This window comes from Lagopus leucura, unplaced genomic scaffold (assembly GCF_019238085.1).
Source record: "Lagopus leucura isolate 7727_CA_CO unplaced genomic scaffold, USGS_WTPT01 Super-Scaffold_100001, whole genome shotgun sequence".
In the NCBI taxonomy this organism is placed as follows: domain Eukaryota; kingdom Metazoa; phylum Chordata; class Aves; order Galliformes; family Phasianidae; genus Lagopus; species Lagopus leucura.
Genome location: NW_024962262.1, coordinates 67,289,185 through 67,307,522, shown reverse-complemented (window position 1 = coordinate 67,307,522; position 18,338 = coordinate 67,289,185). Strand labels below are relative to the sequence as shown.

The 18,338-nt window shown below is 54.7% G+C and overlaps 1 protein-coding gene across 6 annotated transcripts in view; it reads left to right on the top strand.

Annotated features, from left to right (window-relative positions):
- The window catches only part of BCOR (BCL6 corepressor), a 58,819-nt gene that overhangs the window by 24,450 nt on the left and 16,031 nt on the right, over nt 1–18,338 (top strand). For 2 of the 6 annotated variants that reach the window (XM_042866605.1, XM_042866604.1), the window contains exons 2-8: nt 5,492–5,622; nt 6,305–6,383; nt 7,223–10,036; nt 10,732–10,785; nt 11,207–11,390; nt 16,599–16,880; nt 17,274–17,627. In XM_042866605.1, coding sequence (XP_042722539.1) covers nt 5,537–5,622; nt 6,305–6,383; nt 7,223–10,036; nt 10,732–10,785; nt 11,207–11,390; nt 16,599–16,880; nt 17,274–17,627 — 3,853 coding nt within the window. In that variant the 5' untranslated portion in view covers nt 5,492–5,536. The remainder of the gene's footprint in view (nt 1–5,491; nt 5,623–6,304; nt 6,384–7,222; nt 10,037–10,731; nt 10,786–11,206; nt 11,391–16,598; nt 16,881–17,273; nt 17,628–18,338) is intronic. The other 4 variants (XM_042866607.1, XM_042866608.1, XM_042866606.1 and 1 more) reach the window with 4 other exon arrangements.

Here is an 18,338-nt window from a genome sequence, read left to right as displayed (position 1 = left end):
CCCCCCCCCTTTCTTTATTTTTCTGGAAAAGCCGAGCATTCTGTTTGGGGTTTCTTTCCCCTATTTCCGCCCCATACTTTTTTTTTCTTTCCTTTCTTTTCCCTTCTGTGCCTTCAGAACGGTGCAGAAGGTGATGCGTGGTTGAGATATGCAGCTGCAGAGATGTTTGCTTCTGTAGCCGGAGAATCGCCAGCGCTTCCAGAAGTGCTCGGGAAGCATTTCCCAGCAGGGAGAAATGTTAGCGCCGTGAGCCCGACCTAAACTTCGAGGCGAGGCTAATTCTTATGCGTTGTTTAGGAGAAACCGAGCTGTTTGTTTGCATGTTGTTGGGAGGAGAGAGGGAGAGAGGGAGAGAGAAAGAAAAGGGAGGATAAGCCCCAACTTCCCAAACACTTTTCATAAGCTGAGGGCTGAGACGGCCCTGGGGAAAGCACCGTGCCATGCTGAGCCGTGCTGTGCTGACCCAAGCCTTGCTGAGCTGTGTTATGCCGAGCCGAACCGTGCCGTGCTCAGCCGTGCTCTGCTGAGCCAAGCCTTGCTGTGCTGTGCCGTGCCGTGCTGAGTCGAGGCGCGCCGTGCCGGCCATTTGCCGCAGGAGTTTCGGAGGCCCGGTGGGGCTGTGGAGCCGGGGGGGCAGGGAGGGGAGAGCGGAGAGAGCCGCTCCCCATCCATCAGCCCCTCGAAGCTGTTGCTCCGTAAATGAGGGAACCACAGGCCCTGTCAGCCGCAATTATGCAAAATGAAGGCGTCCGTGATCAATATCTCCCAACGTCCCCGACGGATGCGGGGGGGCTTCCCCCGCCTGGCGTGCGGCGGCGGCCGGGGCTGGGAGCGCTGAGCCGGGGCGGCCCCGAGGGGAGCAGAGGGCGCACGGCCGCGACGGGGGGAGCAACGGGGCTGCGTACCGAGCGTAGCGCTGTGGACGGGAGCGCGGCTTTCCGTCCAACTCTCTCGGAGTTCTTTATTCGTGGAGGCTGGGGGAGGAGGATCCCCCCAGCCCTGAAGTTGCTGTGACAGACGGGGGGTGGAGGGGGCAGCGGGAAGCAGCCGGGAATGGCAACCCGGGGCTGCGCTCGCCCACCGCCCGGCCTCCCGCGGCCGAACAATGGGGGCGGGCGGGGGGAAGGGGCTGGCTCGAGGGGTTTTCTCTTTTATTATTATTTTTTTTTTTTTGCTTTCTTTCTCTTTTTTTCTCCCTCTCTTTTCTCTCGCTCGCCCTCCTGAAAAGCCAAAGCCGCCCGGGATAAAGGCGACAATGAGCGCTCCCGGGGCGCCGAGGGCGCGGCGGGTTAATGGGGCGGGGGCGCGCGGGGCAGCGCTCCCTCCCTCCCCGCGGCCCTCTGTTACCTGCGGTGCCGCGGGGCCGTGCGAGCGCCGCGCCGCTTCCCCTCCCCCGCCCCCCCCCGCTGCGGGCCCGGCCGTGCCGTTGGCTCCGGCGGAAACCTCGCTCCGTGCGTGTGTGCGAGCGAGCGTGGGCGAGCGCGTGTGTGTGTGCCTCTAAAATGGCGCGGGCGGCCGGGCGGGGAGATGCCGCGGCGGGTGGGCGGCCGGAGGGGGCCGCGCTGCCGCCGGGGAAGGGGAGGAGAAGAGGGGGGAGCCGGGGTTCGCCGATCCGCGCTTCCCCTCCCCGCCGCCTCCGGAGCGCTGCGGCGGAGCGTGCGAGGAAGCACGGGGAGCGCTGGGGCCGGGGGGCGTCGTGGTTGCCGACGCGGTGCCGCTCGTGCGGTGCTGCCGACGCGGCGTCCCCGCGATCCCCGGGCGCTCCTCGCCGCGGTGACGGGGACCCGCAGCTCTGAGCCGCCCCTCGGATCGGATCGGAGCGGGCCGGGGCTTCCCCGGGGCTCCTTCCCCGCGGGCCGGGGGCGGGCAGGGCCGCCCGAGGGCTCGCAGCCATTTTGCCTCTCTCTTCTTATTGGCCGCCTCCCCGCCCCCCTCCCCAGTCCCTGGGCTTATCATTAATTGAAAACTTTTTTTTTTTTTTTCCCCTCCCTTTTTGGCTGTAACCGGCGCCGAGAGCAGCGCGACGATTCGCCTCGCGGCATATGGGAAAGGGGAAAGCGCTGCTGCCGCTCCGGCGCTGCCTGTGCGGGGCCAAGGCGTGACAGACGGCGCGGGGGGGGCGGACCGCCCTTCCCTCCCCCATCGCCCTCCCCGGGGCCACCGCGAGCGCGCGCGCGTGTGTATGTGTTTGTGTGTGGGGTGGGGTGGTCTTTCCGCCGGGCCGGAGCCTGGCGCGGCGCGGTGCCCCCCCTCCTTCCACCCCCCTGGACAGTCCCGTGTTTACCCGGCGGCGAGTCCCGGCCGCCGTCCGACACGTGATGGTGCGGCGGGGGGGTTGGGGGGCTGCGGCGGAGCACTCACATCGAGAGCCGCAGAGGAGCCGCGCACGGCTCGAGGTGGATTTCCAATCGGGTTAGCGATCTCGCTGGCGCATTGTGCCGGGCGCTGCGCTTAAATGAAATGCCACACGTCCCGGGTAAAGGTCACACTCGTGCTCTAATCCGAGGAGCCGAGCGGCGGCTCTCGAGCCTGCGGCTTCCTCCTCCGGCTCCGGAACGTGTGGCTGGCGGGGATGCTGCGGGGAGGCTGCAACAAACAACCGGCGATATTTTCCCTATTTTTTGTTTGTTTGTTTATTTTGCAAAAAGCGCAGCCTCCTTCTTCCCTTCCCACCGCCCCTTTGAGCACGCGGCCGGTGCCAGCTAGCTGCCCGCTGTCGGGGCTCAGCGATAGGGGACCGAGACCCGAGGTGGGAACGCAGCGGCTCAGCGCAGCTCTGAACGGCAGCCCGCATTTATAAATACCGCCCGAGCACTGCCCTTTAAATCAAACTCCAGATGAGGGCTAATCGAAGGAGATCGCTACGAGTCCCCGATTGCTTCTCGCTCCCCACGCCGGGATTTGCGCAAATCTACCAATGATCCTTCCAGCGGCCTGGAACCGAGCGTTGGGGCCGTCCTCGATTGCCGCCCGCCTCCCCCCCCGTGCACCCGGCGCAGCCCTCGCTCCCCCCCAGCGCCCCCTCCCCCCCCCCAGCCGCAGCGCTGCCGCCCGCCCCGCGGTTGTGCAGTGGAAACTGGCGGGCAGCCAGGCGGGGCTGGAGGTGGAAAGAGGAAAGGCGCCAGAAGGGAACTCGTGCGCCGTTGCGCCGCTCCCCCCGCCCTGCTTCCTGGCTCCCCGCGCCGCGGCCCCGACGGCCGTCCTGCCCCCCTCGACGGCCGCCCCCCGCCCGGCTCCCGGGGCCGCGAGGATTTGCCTTCCCCCTCCTGCCGCCGCCGGCACCGGGTTTTTCTCGTTTCCACGCCAAGAGCGCGTGAACAAAACTTCGTGCTGCTGCTGGCGTCGACGGCTGCCAAAAGTCTGTTGACGTTGCGTGGGAGACCCAAACGCTCCCCGCTCTAATCCGCCGCCCGAGCAGCGCGGTGTGCCCCCGCCTGCCCCTGCGGTGCGGGGCCGGGCGCTCCCGGCTGGGCTCGGCACGGCGTTGCGTGCAGGTCAGTGCTTGCAGACGCCGCTCACAGCTGGTTTCACACGGCGGCAGCGCTGCGGAACCGCGTGTGCGCGTCTCGCTGTTCCCCCCCACTACTCCCCCCCCACTTCCCCCGTCGCGCATCACCGCCTATATTTAGCCGCGGAGGGCCCTATCGGGCAGGCACCTCCCGGAGGAAATGCCGGTCGCGCTCCGGGGGCTGCGGTGCTCCGGGACGGGCGGTGCTCAGCGGGGAGAGGAGGAGGAAGGGGACGGAGGGAGGGAGGAGGGCCGGACGCGGCCTTGCTCTCCCCGCCGCGCACAGCGATGCTTGCCGTCGGGGTTTCGTAACGGGGCCGCCCCCGCGGAAGGCGGGTATAAATAGAGGAGCGGTGCCTTCGTCGTAGTGCTGCGGGCACCCCCGGGAGGGGAGAGGAAGGGGTGCGACTAGAGGTGCAGCTGCAGTGATGCAAGGGTGGCACTAGCAGACCTCTACCCTGTTGCGGTTCACATAGAGTTCACTGGGTGCCGAGCGCACTTGTGTGCCTGGGGTGGCTTTAGGGGATGGGGCTGTAGCTGGTTACCCTGCACCCCAAAGGGCTCTGATTCAGGAGGCTCTTGTTCTCCAGTGCAGTTCTTTGCTTAGTTAGTTGCCCTGGTGTGGGCATTGTGCCTTATCTCAGCCATCCATATCCAGGAGGAAGGCCAGAGCTGTCCCCAAAACGAGTAGGGTGCGAGGCTCCCAGTGGTGCGGCCACCAGCCGTACGGAAAGCCTTAAATCACTCCAGCCATGCTGCTGCTGCCTCTATTGAAAACATTACGAGCGGCGCATCTGGAAACCAGTAAATCTGTCCAGAAACCGTCTTTGCAGTGAAATAACTCCTTCTGAATGATAGCGCGGTCTGTAATCTCCGCAGATTTTTGTTTCCTTGCAGTGATTTTTGTGGGCTTCATTATGGGGAGCGAATGGTGCTGGAGAGAGGAGGGTCTTGGTGCTGTGCCATTAATATACATTTGTTCCAGACGCGGAGTTATGCACAAAAGGCCATTCCGAGGGGAGAGGAAAGTGTTGGGGAGCGAATGCCACTCGGGCCCTTACATCCCTCCCCACGTGTGCGAAGTATTGTGCTGAGGTGCAATCTGGGATTCTTCCCCATTAAATGCCAAAGCCACCATTTGCATATCCCGGAGCCTAACAAAGGAAATGAGTTTGCTGGGGAAGCTGCGTGTGGTGGGAGACGCTATGCGCTGAGCTCCCCGCGGTCAGCCCTGTGCGCAGTGAGGAGCGCCGTGCCGCCCGCTTGTGGGCTTCTATTTTTGTGAGAGAGGAAGAGCCGAGGGATATCCTGTGCATTAAGGCTCCCCCTACTTCTTAAGCCAGCGTTCGGCAGTGGGATGCGGGCTGAAGCGCAGTCAAAAGCGACGACTCGACCTCCGAAGAGCAATTAAAATCTTGCACCGGAATAAATCATGCGCCGCGCTAATCCTGTTAATAAAACGCAGCTTGTCCTGACACTTCGCTCATGCAGCAAAGCAGGATTTAATGCGAGCGGAGGTGGTGGTGGGAGGGAGAGGCATTCCCTTCACTGCCGGGTGTGGGGACGTGGCTGCCTCTCGTCCTCTCATCTGCTGTGGCCAGCCCCAGCCTACTGCTGTGAGCCCGTTGCTCCGGCCCCACCGAGGTGGGCGTTTGGGTGCCGGTGTGAACTGCAGCATGCTCTGATTCAATGTACTGGGGAAAGTTTTCTTTGTCGATAGCCCGGAATGGTACTTAATTTTCTGGACGCGCGCTGGGGAAAAGATCCATCTCCTCTGACCTATAAATGCCCTCAATTTGCTCCTTTATTGCAGGGTATCTCCCTTAGCGGTTGGCGGAGGCAGCGCGCTCCCCGCACCAACGCGGCATTCATTATTAATGACCCGGAGGGAGGCTGCCTGCTCCGCTCTGATGTTTGCATTTCCTCCCAGACAAATCTGCTCAACTTTCTTCTTCCTTCCCCCCCCCCCTCCTTTTTTAATAGAATATAAAACCGTGAAGAAAAGCAGCGATTTTTTAAGAAGACGTCATGCTTTCTGCAACCCCCCTGTATGGCAACGTTCATAGCTGGATGAGCAATGAAAGGGTCCGCATGTGTGGAATTAATGAGGACAGGTAAATATTTAAGCTGCTGCAAGTTGTGCAGCCGAGGCCTTACCGTGAGCTTGCTGCCTCCTGCACAGGGATCAGCTGGGTGCCGGGGGTGACGGCGATGCGGGTGCTGATGTCTGATGGAAGTGATGTGTGCCTTTAAGTGCTTTGATTGAAGGGAGTTCTTTGGGGTAATGATGAAACTTTCCTTCTGTTGCATGTCAGCGGTTTTTATCCCCGGGATTTGAAATTTGGCACTAAGGTATATTCTTTATCGGTGCTTGCCGTGATAACAAGTCCCAGTGCTGCAGCACTGCTATGGCACAGATGTGCAGCCCCCTCTTTAGCATGGAACAGCTGACAGTCGTATGATATTAGCGTGTGTGTTTTAATTTTCTCCATTGCAGCATTTATGGGTGGTAAGTGGAAAGGGCGTGTTTAAAATGGTGTATTTTCTTCTTGGGAAAGAAGAAAGTGAAGAGGAGCAAATAGTAAACATTGGCAATAATTGTGGGCATTGCAAGAAGCTGAGCCCTGAGATGGGCTCAGTGTGTTCTTGTTCTCAAACAATCCTTTCTTACTAAAGCAGTCACCGTGCATGGACAGCTAAATACAGTATGGGATGGGGCTGCTGTAGTATACAACCTTGGGCTGATAATGAAGTGTGTAGGGTGCTTTCCGGTAACAAGCTTCTGTTTTTTAATAGGAAAATCCCAGTTAATGATGGCGATGCACCGAAAAGCAGACTGGAGTTGAGGGAAGAAAACCACCTGAATCACAGTGTGGTAAGAAATTATTGCTATCGCATCTGTCCTCCACACCTGCTGGTGTTCCCGCATGTTGCATGTGGAGAGGCGATTCAAACACAGTTCTGCTGCAGGGGCATGCAGGGATTCTTTCTGTGGAGCAGTGCAATGGGACTTTGCTTGTTTATCTCGTTAGCCTCCTGGCTCTGACTTTGTGGTGTGCGCTGCTGTATGACTTCATCCTTCTCTCGCTCTGTTATGAGTAATGCCACGCAGCACACCGCTACGTCTACCACAAACGGTTCATGTAGTCCCTGAGCACCAGAGCTGACGGTCTCCTCCTCTGAGAGCATGTGGTGAGCAGCGAGCGGAGTTCAGTGCCTTGTTGTCAAGCGATGGCTGACCTGGCTCTGTTCTGTGCGCTCAGATGCCTTGCAATCAAGCTGCGGAGGAGGGGGAGCTCCTGGAGGAGGACGACAGGAGGAGGAAGGAGGAGGCTCTCCCTCTTGCCCTTCCAGCTCTCCCCTGAGTTCTGCTCTACATGCTCCCAGCCTCATTCTGAGTTGCCGGGGCTGGAGGCCAGGAGCTGGTGTCTGCCAGGCACTGGCTCTGGGCACGTTTGGGCTTTCTGGGCTCTGGATCCTCAAGCTTTAGATTCTGATCAATGAATTGAAGATATAGAGAGATCTTTACTGATGTTTGTAGTGGACTGTTTTGTTCCATAGCTTCTCATATAATCCAGCGTGGCCATCCTCTGTGTGTTTTCTGTGATTGCTTGCCTTGGTGGTGATTCTCTTCAGAATGACAGCATATCTGTAGTTTGTGCGGTAGCCTTTTTTTATCAGAGTGCACAGCTAACCGTTTCTTCTTCTGTGAAGGTGGATGCAACTACAGCCCATCGAATTGACAGCTTGGCAGCTCTGAGCATGGACAGGTCTGGACTTATGCGAGAAGGACTCAGGGTCCCTAGTAGCATTGTCTATTCCAGCTTGTGTGGACTTGGCTCTGAAAAGTCGCGGGATGCTACAGGTTCTATAGCTGGTCTTGGATTTACTCCTGAAAGAAATCCAGAGATACAGTTTAAGTCTAATGCCCCCGAGGCAATAGAAAACGCAGCTGTCTCTGGAAAAGGCCCGAATGGTTTCAGCGCTATCTACAAAACGCCCCCTGGAATACAAAAAAACTCAGTCCCAACGGGAGAAACGCTGGGCTTGGACCGAGCCGCGAGCGACAAGCAGAGCCCTCTGGGCGTCAATGGTGCTAGCTACCTACGGCTCCCCTGGGTGAACCCCTACATGGAGGGCGCGACGCCCACCATCTACCCTTTTCTTGACTCACCAAATAAGTATTCGTTGAACATGTACAAGGCGTTGCTACCTCAGCAGTCCACCTACAGCTTGCCACAGCACCTGGCCTACTCGCCTGTCTGCACCAACGGTGAGCGCTTCCTCTACCTGCCCCCCTCCCACTATGTTACCCCCCATATCCCATCCTCTCTCGCCTCACCCATGAGGATCTCGGCTGCCTCAGCGTCCCCAGCCATCCCGCCGTTGGTGCACTGTCCAGACAAGGGTCTGTCATGGAAGATGGGAGTCAGCCCCGGTGCTCCGGTCGAGACGCACGCCTACCCACACCTGCCAAACAGCAAGCAGCCCCGCGTCCCCGCTGCCAAACCAGCACCCAGTGGCCTGGCGCCTGACCCTGCGCTCCTGCTGCCGCACTCACCCCGGCCATCCCCTCGCCTCCCACTGCCCGCCCAGGTGGGGGATGCCTACGCCGAGTTCCACAAACACTTCCCCAGCATCGCCACGTCGCCCTCCTCCTCCGTGCCGCTCCCCAAGCCCTACCTGAATGTGGGTGGTGACTTCCCACCTGCCCGGCTGCCCAACGGCAAGCTGCCCAAGGCTGGTGAGGCTGCTGAAGGGCCGGCACAGGCGGTGCCCCATGCCAGGAAAGCCAGCCATGAGCGGAAGGACGGCCGCTCGCCCCCGCTGCTCGAGAAGCAGGCCCCGGCCAAGGATGCTGCTGACAAGCCCCTGGACTTGTCAGCAAAGGTTGTTGATGCTGAAGGTGCTGGGAAAGTGGAGCATGTGAAAAAAATGCCACCGACAGTACTGGTGCATGGCCGGGCGGGAGGTGGGCCGCTGCTTCCGGGGGGTGATGCCCAGAAGGAGACCCTTTCCCCTGGGACCTGTCCCATATACCGGCCCGAGATCATCAGCACGGCACCTTCCTCTTGGATAGTTCCTGGACCTGGCCCTGGTGAGGAGAGCGGCAAGAGTGTCACGCTAAAGAACAAGGCACTGGACTGGGTGATCCCGCAGCAGAGGAGCTCCTCCTGCCCCAGGATGGGTGGCACAGAGGCAGCGGTGGGCAGTGTGTCAGGGACTGTGCCGGCAGGGGGACGGCCAGCTTCGGCCTCACCAGCTCCTAATGCCAACACAGATTGTACCAAGGCGGCCAGGAGTGGCATGGAGAGTGCAGCCTCAGTCATCCAGCATGTAGGGCAGCCCCTGGCCACCTCGGCCAAGCACAGCAATAAGGTGACCAAGCCCTGCGGCCAGGAAGCTGGCTTCAAAGCCACTGAGAGCGCCCTGGCCTCCAGCCCCATCTTCCTGCCGCCCAACGAGGCGTTCCGCTCCCCACATCTGCCCTACCCCAGGAGTTATCTCCCATACCCCGTCCCAGAGGGCCTTGCCATCAGCCCTCTGTCCCTGCACGGCAAGGGGCATGTCTACCCGCACCCAGTCCTGCTGCCCAACGGCAGCCTCTACCCGGGCCACCTTGCTCCCAAGCCTGGCCTCCCATACAGCCTCCCAGCTGGCCGCAGTGAGTTCATGACCTACCAGGACGCACTGGGCATGGGGATGGTGCACCCCATGTTGTTGCAGCACTCAGCGCTGGAGATGGGCAAGGAGGAGAAGGGAGAGCGGAGGTCGCGGTCCCACGAGCGGGCACGCTATGAGGATCCTTCATTGCGTGGCAGGCTTCCTGAGCTGCTGGAGGCAGGTGGCAAGGTGCACTATGAGGTTGCGTCCAGCGATAAGATGGTAAAGTTACACCAGGGATCTGGCCACGGCAAGAACTCCTCCAAAAGTGACAAGCATCTCTTCCCAGAGCTCCTGCGGGATGAGCAGGACTCTAAAAGTGAGGCAAGCTTAGCAAAATCTGGATTTGCTGCTGAGAGTGGTGGTCAGGCTAACGACCCAACGAAGCACAAGGTAGAGCAGGCATCTCAGCACAGGGATTTTATTGAGTTCGGAAGGAATAGTGATCTGCATGACAGCTATAATTTTAAGCAAGCCCCAAGCTCAGCGTTGTTCAGTTTGAGGAAAGAAGACCTATCTGCTGTTCAGGGCAAAGAGAGAGTGGCCCTCCAGCCTGCGCCTGCCTTCCTGGAGGCTGCCCACGAGACTGATGGCCCCGCGCTCACTTTTGGCAAAGCGCAGGACGACGCCAAGCAGTTCTGCTTGGGCACCACGCAGCCCAGCCTCGAAACCAACCAGACCTATACCAAAGATGGACCCGATGACGCAGACTCTGCTGATGGCAAAATACTGAAACCCAAGCCATCTAAACTGGCAAAACGCATCGCGAACTCTGCTGGTTATGTAGGTGACCGGTTCAAGTGCGTGACGACCGAGCTGTACGCGGACTCGAGTCAGCTCAGCCGGGAGCAGCGGGCACTACAGGTGAGTCCTGCGGTGCAACGCGCGGTGCTTGCCATTATTTCTCTGCAGTAAGTCACAGTCAAGTATTACAGTTGGTATCAGCAGCGCAGGTGGGGAAATACAGGGATTCTTTCGCTAGGGCGTGCTTGTCAGGAATGGTTTTATGTAGCGCGAGAAGCCTGTTAATTAAAGCGAGGTTGCGTAAAGAATAGCATGTATGACTTTCATGTATGTATGCACGAGTAAGTTTTAAAGGGCTCTTAATAAGATCTGCTAGAAATGTTAATGTATGTATGAAATGTGTTTGCAGTTGCGGAGGGGAATCGAGCAGGAATGCAGTGCATGCTATGGCAGCGCTAGTGGTGGCTGTAATCTCTGCCTCAGCCGGCAGTGCCAGCTAGCAAAGTGTGTCCCAAGTTGTGATTAGTATGCCAGGCGTGCCGTGCGGTGCAGAGGAGAGCAGCCATGGAGGAGTGGGGCTTGCGCTACGGTTCCACCATGCGAGCGAGTAGTCAGGAGTAGGGGCAGCACCGAGGCTGATGCTGAGGGATGGCAGAGAGATGCTGTGTAGGAATAGCCTTAAGGTATTTTACTTTTAATGAACAGATGAGTTAAGCCAAATTGTTTTGCATTGTTAAGAAAAGAAGTGGTTGATGCTTATAAAAATGGATGAAATTATCTAAATGATCCATTGAGTGCCCATTTTAATTACATAGATGGAAGGATTACAAGAGGACAGTATTTTATGTCTACCTGCTGCTTACTGTGAGGTCAGTTCTTCAAATTTTTATTACTAGACTCTTACATAAACCTTTGAGTTAAATTTCATTTCCAAATACACAAAGGGAAGTTTGTGGGCCATGGTCGTCTTTATTCATTGTACAGTTTTGTGTTATTTTTTTTTTAATTTCTTTTTGTTTTTGTCTCCTTTTATCTCCAAATTGGAATGTTTTTGTTTTATATACAGTATACATTTATATATATATATATATGCATATATATACACTGATCTAAGAAGGAATTGTGTGGCTGTTTGCATATCGATGCTAGAACACTGACAAGTCAGGTGCTTAAAACTCTAACGCTAACTGTCTGGCTCAGCTTTTTCTTTGGAAATACTTTCATAGAAGGTAAGGTAAATGAAGGCGCTTTTATCGCAAGACTTTTTTTTCATATGAATTCTCTTTCTAGCGTGCAATGATGCGCTTCTCAGAGTTGGAGATGAAAGAGAGAGAAGGCCAAACAGCTACCAAAGACTCAGAGGTCTGCAGATTCAGCCAGGCAGACTGGGAAAACTTGAAAGGAAGCAGTGAGAAGAAGCCAAAGCCTGTCGCTCTGGAAGATGCCATTGCTGACCAAAATGACAATGACAGATGTAAGCATGTTTCGATGGCTTTCGGAAATGTGTCTGTGTGTCTGTGCCGCAGCAGCTGGGGCAGAACTGGCGTGGGGTGATCTGTGTGTCTTGCATGTGCGAGTTGTACAGATCTCGTGGCTCTGTCTGGCCCTGGGGGTGTGTGGTACTGGGGATGGAGCGCTGGAGGCGGGGAAGCGTCAGTAAATAGCTGGTGTTGGCTTTTTTTGCGTTATGTGGGCAAAATCGCTTCTTATTTTGGGAACTGTTGGTAAGCATCTGGCTTCCATCAGTTTCCAAATTGGTTTTCTTTTACGAAGTAATTAAGGAAAGGATTGGTTCCCCCTGCTGCTACTTTGTTTTTAACTGCTCCAGAAAAAAGTCTGCACTGAAAGCATCGCTAAACAAGGGGAAGCGCAGCGTGGGCATTGTGGTGCCCCTGTCAGTGTGTGTGTTGGGCAGCCTGAGGGATGTGTGTGCTGCTGTGGGTAGGGATGCGCAAGTAAGGCCAGTAGGAAATTTATTCGGGCAATTTAATAACTTTGAATTATTGTTCTGGTCTTTGTTTAATGCTTTTTGGCAGAGAGCACGCCAGTCAATCGTGCTTGCTCCGTTACTCACCTAAATCAAGTTACTGTGGCATTGCTGCCATGAAATAGCAGTGTGAATGAGGGTTGGTCTGGCCAGGCGGCGAGGCGGGGGGGTTCTGAATGTCGGAGTGGAGCAGCGTCAGGTTGGGGAGGAGGCTGAGCTGAGGAGCTGGGTGGGAATTCCCTCATCATAGTGTACTGCGGTGGCTGTAAGGAGGAAGGGCAGCACCCAACTGGCACTCTCCCGATTAGATCCAAGAGGAAAGGATGCACAGTATGCTGCCTGCCCCTCACCACCTCCTCCCCCCGTGCTGCCTTCATCAAAGGCCAGTGTTGCAGTACGTCCTTAAATCCATCACTTGTGGAGGTCTCCCGTTCCCGAGTCTGCTGGCTACAGCGTGTCTGAGGCAGAAGTGTACTCAGTCTTGTTGCTTTGTGCCTCCCTGCTGCTGATGTGCTCTGGTTAGGGGGGAGTTTCAGAGTTTGGCTGAAGCTATAAGCCCCTAACATCAGAACTCCTCTCCAGCATGCCTGCCCGTGCTACCGACAGTGTTTACAGGCACACATTCAGCCCTCAGTACGTTTTTTATCGTGGTGTTTCACCTCCTGCCCCCGGGGACAGCAGCAGATAAATCAGGAGGCCCCTGGCTGCCTGCGGCTCTGCACGGCTCAAGCTGCAGCTCTCAGCACACCACTGCCCGAGCAGGGCCACGCGCACCTCGCTCTTATGCTTGTTGTCTGTGATCAGGGGAGAAATGCTGTTTGCTTCCCATTTCCTCCAGTTCCTAACCACGCTGTTGTGTTTGGCGTGAAAGCTTGCTAATGTGCCTGCAGCATGGGGCCAGCTTGCTGCTGCCGGTGCAATGACAGCAGGCTGGGTAACGTGGCAAGGCGATGCTTGGAGAGGCATTTGATGGGATGCAGGCTCTTCTGTTAAGGCACCCTCGAGAATGGTTGTTTTGCTTAGGTGTGAAGCACGAACACTGACTTATTTTTGAAGCAAATGAAGGCTGTACCTGATTCCTTCAACTTTTACACTGACTTGGCAGCATTGAGCTTTGCAGCACTGCCTCACTGTGCTATGCCAGAGGTTCATGCCTGATTTTAGGCAGGTGGTGTACTGCCCTGATATGGGGAAATCTAAGCTGAGGAAATCTAAGCACCTCTAACTTGAGGTGCTTTGATTCTCTCCCATCTTGTTCAGGTTTTCCTGGGCATTATGAGAACAGCGGTGAAGCTGCTTTGTTGCCAAGGTGACTTGTAAATGTTGCTGAGGCAATGCTTCTTCGGTGCATTTCCATAGCACAAACACGATAAATTATAGGATGCATATGTCATGAGTCAGAGAATTGTTCGGAGATCAAGTGATTTAAGCTATTGGCATGGACACGCACATCAATACGGGCATGTGATGATCGCATGTTGGCGTGCAGCACAGCTCTCGGAGCGATGCTGAAAATCATACCGGAGTGTGAAAGATTGAATGCATTCCACAAGCCATGAATTTCCTCATCGGGGAGCATAATTACCCGCTCATCTCATTTTATAGCAGGAAGACGCTGCCCATTTAATCCTTAACTGGGAAGAATGGGACCTGATAGGTTAAAAACCTGGTTTTAAGGCGTGAGGAAAAAAGTTGAAGCAGTTTCTGTGTGTGAAAGTGAAAGCTGCAGTTGGCTGGTGGGCAGCTTCGGAACGAGGTGCCACTGTGCATGTGGCCCAACAGCCTTCTGCTCATCTGTTCTGCTGGGCTGTGAGTATGCCTAGGCAAATGAGAGGTCACAGCAGCGAGCGTGTCCCGTGCCCTGTGCAGTTGTTGCCTTCACACGATGCAAAAAAGGAGGAAAAATGGCTGTGCAGGGAGACAGCGGTAGCGTGTTTGTTCGGGCAGGCAGAAACAGATCGGGGAAGTTCCCAAGCAGAGATGCTTGGAGAAGAAAGACACAAAACCAACTGGGTTTCCTCTGACACATTGGATGCTCTGGATTTGGTGCTGAAGCTGACCTTCTGACTGTGTCGTGATCTGGGTGCTGGGTGCTGGATGCTGGATGCTGGATGCTGGTTTGTAGCACTTGGGTTGTCAGTACGGCACAGGTATGCATAAAGACTGCCTTGCCTAAGTGAGTGCAGTACAAGGTAGCTGCGGGGAAGAGGAAATGCTGTTTTTAGCTGCCATGTTATTTGAACAAAAGAACTGCAGCTCAAACACGACGATGTGTTTCCTTGTTTGCATTGCATGGGAGGCCCCAGTCTCATACAGCTGACGGCAACAGGAAGGTGGAAAAAAAACAAAGGAAAGTTTGTGCATGTTTTTTTTTTTTTGCTGTGCGTGTGGAGCTGCTTCTCGTGAGCCAATATACTGAGATGTGGCTCCGGGCAGAAGCCATGTGTGAAGGAGTCCCCTCATCCGTGGTGTCATAGGACAGCAGGCATGGTTTGTGGTGATTCTCGCGGTGCAGTGAGAGTCGCGATGCTTAAGGGCTGAGGCAGGAACACGTTTGAGAGTTTAATCTCCTTGCTCGTAGAGGTGTGTTGCTATGAGAACTCAGCATTTATCCTCTGTTTCTGGCTACCTCTTCGCTGGTTGAATAATGAGGATAGGAAGGCTCAAAGCATGTTGTTTTTCACCTAGAGCAGAGAAAAGGATATTGTACTTGCATGATCATTAAGGTTGGAAAAGACCTCTAAGACAATCTAACTGTCAGCCCATCACACCATGCCCACTGCCCACGTCCCTCAGTGCCACAATCACTTTTGCTTGAACACTTCCAGGACTACCCCACTCTTGTGCAGCCTGTGTCACTGCCTCATCACTCCTTCTGAGAAGAAATTCTCCCTTATACCCCACCTGAATGCAGGAAGGCAGATTAAAAGCACAAACAACTTCTTGTCCTTGTTGGGCACACAAGTGCTGCCAGGCCTCCTGTTGGCTCGGTGCTCGCAGTGCTCCTCACAGGCTGCAGGAACCCACTTGACAGGGATCTTGGATGAGCCCCACACAGCACCGTGGCCCCGCTCAGCTCTGCGGGGCAGTTATGCAACACGGATTAGCGAGCACAGGGGTCTGGCTATGTCACTGCTCCTCAGCCTGCCAGCAGTGCCAGTGGGGGAGAGCTGTCAGCCAGCACTGATCGGGCGTCCCTGCCCTCTGCCTTGTGTCTCGGCACTGCCTCCCCGTGCCAGGCCCTCCCTCTCTCCTCCGGCAGAGAAGGAATTAATACGGAGGTGGTTGCCTGCGGTGGCAGCGGGCTGGAATTAGATCGCTGCTTCCTGCGAAGCTGAAGATTAAGAGCGACCAAAGCCTCCACGGGCTGCTGCTGCCTGCGACCCTGTGCGGGCTGCATTGGGAGGTGTCTGCTGGCTTCTTCCCAAATGCATTCTTGTTTTGGGGGAAGTGGGGGTGCCAGATAGCAGAGTGGCTTGAACATCCCAACACGTGGCTGGAAAAAGTCAGCTTGTGTTGTGATTTTTCTTGGCCAAATATCTTCTGCTGTTTTATACAACAGCCCTGCAGGCATCGAGCAACTCTGAGGTGTCTGCTGGTGCCTGCAAACTGCTGGGTGCTGCTTGGAGCCTTTTCCAAGATGCAATGAAGAAAAATCTCATTAGGGAGGGGCAATTGCTTCCTCCCCCCCTCCCCCCATCTGCCCATTCTGCATTTGAAGGGTATGGTGAAAGCAGCGAGTGTTGGCAGAGCTGCACCAAGTTGCAGCTCTGGGGATAAGGAGGGATGCGCTCAGGCTGCACTGGGGGCTGCAGGTGCCTGGGGAAAGGCCTGGGACCCAAGCATCCATTTAAAATCACTCTGTCCTTAAATTTTGGGGAAGAGGACCAAGCACAGAAAGTATGACAGCACAGTGTTTCTGTGTTGCCTTGCCAGACCACATCCTAGCACGCCTTTCAGTGCTCACCTGGTCGCTATCCCTGGGAATACCTCCCTGAGTGAGTGCAGTTTTTTTGTTTTTTTTTAAGGAAATGATAAGGATCACGTCTGTCTGATTGCTTTATGTGAGGAAGCCTTTTTATAACCTTGGATTCAAGTAGTGCTTTTTTGCAAAATACCATCGCTATTCTTAGTGGTATTCCCGTGTCTGAGTGTGCGTGCGCAGTTTTCCACTTACATCTCCAGAAGAAGGGACAAATGCTTTTAAGCCAGAATCTGCATTTTGATGTGGGAACAATTATGAATTAGTGGAAAAATGATGCATTATTATAATCAGAGAGTATTTTTGAAAAGAAAGTCATTGCAAAGTGTAGCTTGGGTTATTACTTAGCAAGGCTCGGGGGCGAGGTTGCCTGCTGAAAAGGGTCTGTGCTTTCAATATGTAAAGATGTTTCTTTATTTTAAAAAATATATTGTGATGTTTCTATGGCTACAAGCATTGTGAGTTTTGTACTTCTCCAACTGGTGTGTAAACAACAGTGATAATCCTACTTTTGTGGATTTGTATGGAGCGGTTGAGAAAGCTGCTGGGTTAGGCTGACCAGAGAGCTGTCCCGAAGTATGATTCCATGTTTACTTGCGTGCCTCATAAACTCTAACTCGTGATAGAGATGACATTGAGGAGATCAGAGAGCTCAGCTTTCTCACAATGAATTATTTTGCACTCACCACGTCTTTATTCTCTTTCATTTTTAGGTAACTTTGCTAGTGCAGAAAACAACCAAGGTCACTTTCTCGAAGCTCTGGAGGAAAAAGATCTCTCAAATGAGAAATGTTATTTAGAGAGACATTCTATATACGACAAAGCGGAAGACCAGCCAACAGAAGAGATTGGCCAACATCCATGTCCGCGTCTGGACAGGAAGCGTAAACACTCTGGTGAGAGAGTGCAAAATGATGGCAGCCAAAGCGAGGGCTTTGTGGACGAGCTGCAGGATGAATTTGTATCAAAGGCAAAAAAGAAGAAGAGTTCCAAAGGTAAGGTGGCATTTTGCTGTGGTCTCTCTCATGGAATGTCTCGTGAAAGGAACATCCCTTTGGCTTAATGTGTTTCCATTTTTGAACTTGATAGTTGCTAATGTGAGCACTGTCATTTCACTTAAAGTTATATATATGTATATATATGTATGTATATATATGTGCATGTATATATATATACGTATATATAAAAACCCTGGTATACACGGGTAAAGCACTAGTCCTTGGACACTGTAGCCACAGCAGTGCGAGATACTGTAGTGCATGTAACCCTTAATGAGCGAACCTTTAAAATGCATAGTGCGGTGAGACTATATGCCCCGAAAGTGAAATGTAGCTTTTGTTTTAAGTTGAGGGGGCCTTTTGATTAATTTTTAGTTATTTTTCCATTAGATGACTGGCCTGAGAGGGAAATGACAAACAATTCCTCTAACCACTTAGAAGAGCCCAATTGTAATGAGGTGACCAACCTGAAGGTGTGCATTGAATTAACAGGGCTCCATCCCAAAAAGCAGCGTCACCTGCAGCATCTTAGGGAACTATGGGAGCAGCAGGTGTCACCAGAGAGATCCCCGTCCGGCAAGTTGGGCCGGCAAAGCAGGAAAGATTTAGCTGAGGCTGTTCAGCCAGAGGCCACTGCAAAGGTCAAAGACTTCACAGAAGAAAGGCACACCAAGAAAAGGTCAGAGGCCAAAAGCAATAGAAGTTGGTCTGAAGAGTCCCTCAAAACAAGTGACAATGAACAAGGTATGCAGAGACTACTAGGGAAACCCGCTGGCTTTAGCATTTACAGTGACGCATGCTGCCACCGATGTTAAGGAACTGTCGAGAGCTTTATTTTAAAAGTATCTATCTCTCTATCTTTGTGTAAGCACTGACACCTCCTCTGTACGAGCTGCACCGTAGCTGATACTTGGCAGACAAGCAAATGTGTTTGTGTATGTGTGTGTAACTACGTGTTTGTGCGTGTGTGTGTCTTCTGGCTTTAAATAACCCTCTTGTAGATAACATGGAGATAGAGCTTGTGTCTCTAGAGGAGATGGGGGGTGTGTATGGTGGTGGTGGGCGAGGGAGGCTGGGAGGGAGCAGACTGTCAGTCTGGGTGCGGGATCAGAGTGGTGGGGTGGGCAGCATTGGGACAGCTACCAGTGGTGTGTCTGGGAACCCAATGTCTCCGTCACTCTGTGCTCTGCTGGGCTTCCCTGCCTCTTCTTCCTGGGGCCTGAGCCAGGCTCATCATCCTCCCTGAGAGGTGCCTGGATGGTTTGCTCCAGGCATCCTCTTAGCCCCATGGTACTCAGGCTCTGTTGTGTGGGTCACTCCCTGAAGGGGCATCCCATTTCTTTGGTTTTGTTTCTGACTGTCTCCCCAGTGTCCCCTTTCCCTGCCCTCTCTCCTCCTTTCTGCTCAGTCCCTGTCTTGGGGAGAGGCCATGGTGGGGCAGCTCCCAGGCAGATG